Consider the following 3,201-nt stretch of genomic DNA (forward strand, 5'->3'; position numbering starts at 1 on the left):
GGCCGAATCGGAACCAAAACTGGCACGGGCTTAAAAACCAGAACCGGCAGCGGTTTTGGTTTCACCGGAGGCAGTGGATTCAGCTTCTGCGTCGCAACTGGCACCGGCTTAGAAACCAGAACTGGCAGCGGTTTCGGTTTCACCGGAGGCAGTGGATTCAGCTTCTGCGTCGTCACCGGCTTCACTTGCAACTTCGGCAGCGGCTTCGGCATGCCGGCTAGAAAGTTGGCCATTGCCTCTGGATACGGCTGCTTCGGCGACTTGGCGTTTCTAACCGGCGGCTGCTTGGACATCGTGCGGGCCTTAGTTTAACCGAGAATCTCTCCTGAAAAGTCAATTTTGGGTTGTTGAGTCAGCTTCCGAGCGCGTGGTTCACATTACGGGAAAGTCGTCTGCACGGGCATCGTCTGCTGCATCCCACGTTCACCTCGGGCTCCGCAACCGTCGCAAATGGAGCGGCCCATCGACGAATACCGCCAGCCCTGGGAGAGCAAGGAGCATTGGGAGATGCGGCGGGAATTCCTCGTCGCCAACGAGGGCAGGTTCGACGAAAATCGGCTCCTCTGCCTGGCGCAGGCGTTCGCCAACGTGGAGCTCCTCGGCTGCACCTACCCGGCGACCGTCATGGCGCAGGTGAATGAGCTCGCCAAGAACGTCACCGCGCTGGCCGTCGTGCAGGAGAAGCGACGCGAAAACAGCCGCGTGCTCTTTGTGAAGGGCGAAGACGACGACGCCAAGAGGAAGTCTTCGTCGTCGTCGTCTCTCCTGGGCACCTACACCCGAGCGCCGAGGTACGAAGACCAGTCACGGATGCGCGCCGCCGCTTTTTTCCGTCGTTGAAGAAGGGCCGCTTCCGCTACGGCTGGTGGTGTGCTTCGTGAGAGATCTTGAAGACATCTGTAACGCGCCTGCGGAGTCGGTGCGGTTGTGCTGGAGTTTTCGGCTCTAGCGAGTCGCAGTTTTCGGCATTTGTTAACAACACATATCGCTGCGGCATAGTGGCGTTTTTGCATTTTCGAAGCCTGCTTTTTACCGGGATCACTTTTTTTTTATTTTTACGATGCTTGTGCCGAGTGATCGAATATGTGCAGCGTATTTGCCGACCAGGGTCAGTGTGAGCTACCTGCCAGGATTGTCTTGGACGTAGGCGTTGATGTAGTACAACTGCATGCCTTTCATTCGTCAGGGTGGCTGGAGTAATAGTTAAAGTTGTTGACCCCGGAACCAATTTATTACGGGCGCATGGTCGTTTTTCTTTTTTTAAACAAGTGTTTCGTGCATCGAATCGCCATGTGAAAGTTCCATCACTCATGCGTCAGTGTATTCAACCTCAATTTTGAATCTTTTATGAAGCCATCTTGCATGTGGGTGACGTGGCATGATTGTAATGAAGCATACATACTGGTGCCTTAATTCGTTTTTGTGCAAGGGATTTGTGTATTTCTTTGTGCACCTGAAAGCATGTAAAGCTTTTAAACTTGAGATTGCTTGCTACGTGAAGCAGCTCGCCACCCATAGGACCTGATTTGTCTGCCCAGAGGTTGGTTTGGTCAAAAGAAAAAAGGGTTCTAGTTTGAAAAATCGATGTATAAAGTGTGTCTTTTTTGTTGGTTCTCTTCACCTCTTTTGCAGAGATATTGGCTGTAGCAAACATCTTTAGTGTAGTAACATGAGCTCATGCGTATGTGGGTAAAAAACGTCCAAAAAGCTCATTTGCATGCAGGACTGATCTCATAGGTTGAAAAAACACTTGCTGCAGCAAAACTTGCCGGTAAATGCCTGGCTGCTATTCATGGAGTGCATTTAATAAATGCCTAGGCTAATTTTAACCTGTAGCCATGCGGCACCAATTTGCAGTCTGACTTCATCTTGCAAGCAGCACAGATAATGCATCAAAAATCAAAACATAGCACTATAATGTATCTCACCTTAAGAAACTCTGGTTTTCAGAAGTGTTTCAGTGGTGTAGAAAGCCTGTTCATTCTCAATCAGATCAAACCTTTATTTCATCCAGCTGTTTTTGAATGGTGTAAGATTTCATGCTACAAAATATTTACATTGTAATAGGTCAATTTCGCTAATAAATTTTTTTTCCCTCAGTAGCCAGTTGCCTGTGTGCTGTGACCTGCAGACGCCTTCCAATTCCACGGTTTGACACAGATAACAACAGACCACAAAGCCTTAGAGTCACCCCCGATGTAGTCAAACATCACAAATTTTGCTGCAGTTTTTTACTGTCTTCTTGCCACTCATATTCAGCAATGTGTTCAAAAAATTGCATTATAAGCATTATAACTGGCCCAAGAAAGGCAGATACAAGACGGTACCCTAGCTTTACCCACATGCCTCTTGGGTGGCTCCATATTACTTAATTAAATGTCTTTAGTCACCAAACTAGCTTCAACTTTGCCACATCGCGTGAGCAGCTGAGTATTTTTTTTTTCTCACAACCACAATACTGGGAATCTTTTAGAGACAAGAGTGCAATTCAAGCATGTAGATAACGTGTATTCCTGTGCGGAACACGACGATTACCTATCTTGCTCAGTGGTAGATGGCACAACTATCCATTTTAAGGCAACTACTGGCTAGTGTGCTCTGATTGACTAGTTTCACTTACGTTTTGCAGTCTTCTTCCTCATTGTATTCACTTTTACGTTTGCCGATATCCTAAGTATTTAGGATTTCTTAAAACAAAATCATCGATTGGCAGTCAGTGGATGAAGTTGAAGTTGAGTTTGTTTGATGTTTAAAAAAAATGTGTACAAATAATAATACAGAAGGAGATCCTGTAGTTAAAAAACTGCCGGGGGGATTTCCTATCAGAGAATGCGTAAAAGTGCAGCATTAGTTCGGGCAGCGAATAAATTATACATAAATAGCGAATCAATTGGTACTGACAAGGAACAGCGCATCGTCATGTGAAGTCAATGGTAGCAACAGAAACAAATACACATCAAACACCAAAAAAAATAAAAATGAATACTGGGGAATAAAAACTGAAACACTGCAAAAAAAAAAGCACTGTCCTTTATAAACTCTCTATGCACACATCTTACAGTGTGGTCACCCAGAGAAAGCATCGTAAAGACTTTTTTGCTCCAGGCATAGTTGTCGTAACAGAGCATGCCATTGCAAGGGTGGTTACATACGAACTTTTCCCACTGCCAGAAAATGAACGGTGTCATCACCTGGTGTTCA

At 46.1% G+C, this 3,201-nt stretch overlaps 1 protein-coding gene across 1 annotated transcript; it reads left to right on the top strand.

The window, feature by feature from the left end:
• Nucleotides 1–237: 237 nt before the first annotated feature.
• LOC144138918 (uncharacterized) lies at nt 238–2,102 on the top strand. Its single transcript, XM_077671433.1, has one exon. It carries the CDS (start codon nt 451–453, stop codon nt 838–840), a length of 390 nt encoding a protein of 129 aa, XP_077527559.1. The 5' UTR covers nt 238–450; the 3' UTR covers nt 841–2,102.
• The last annotated feature ends 1,099 nt before the right edge of the window (nt 2,103–3,201 follow it).

This window comes from Haemaphysalis longicornis, unplaced genomic scaffold (genome assembly GCF_048455015.1).
Source record: "Haemaphysalis longicornis isolate Haplotype H1 unplaced genomic scaffold, Haemaphysalis longicornis Haplotype H1 scaffold_5, whole genome shotgun sequence".
Lineage (NCBI taxonomy): Eukaryota > Metazoa > Arthropoda > Arachnida > Ixodida > Ixodidae > Haemaphysalis > Haemaphysalis longicornis.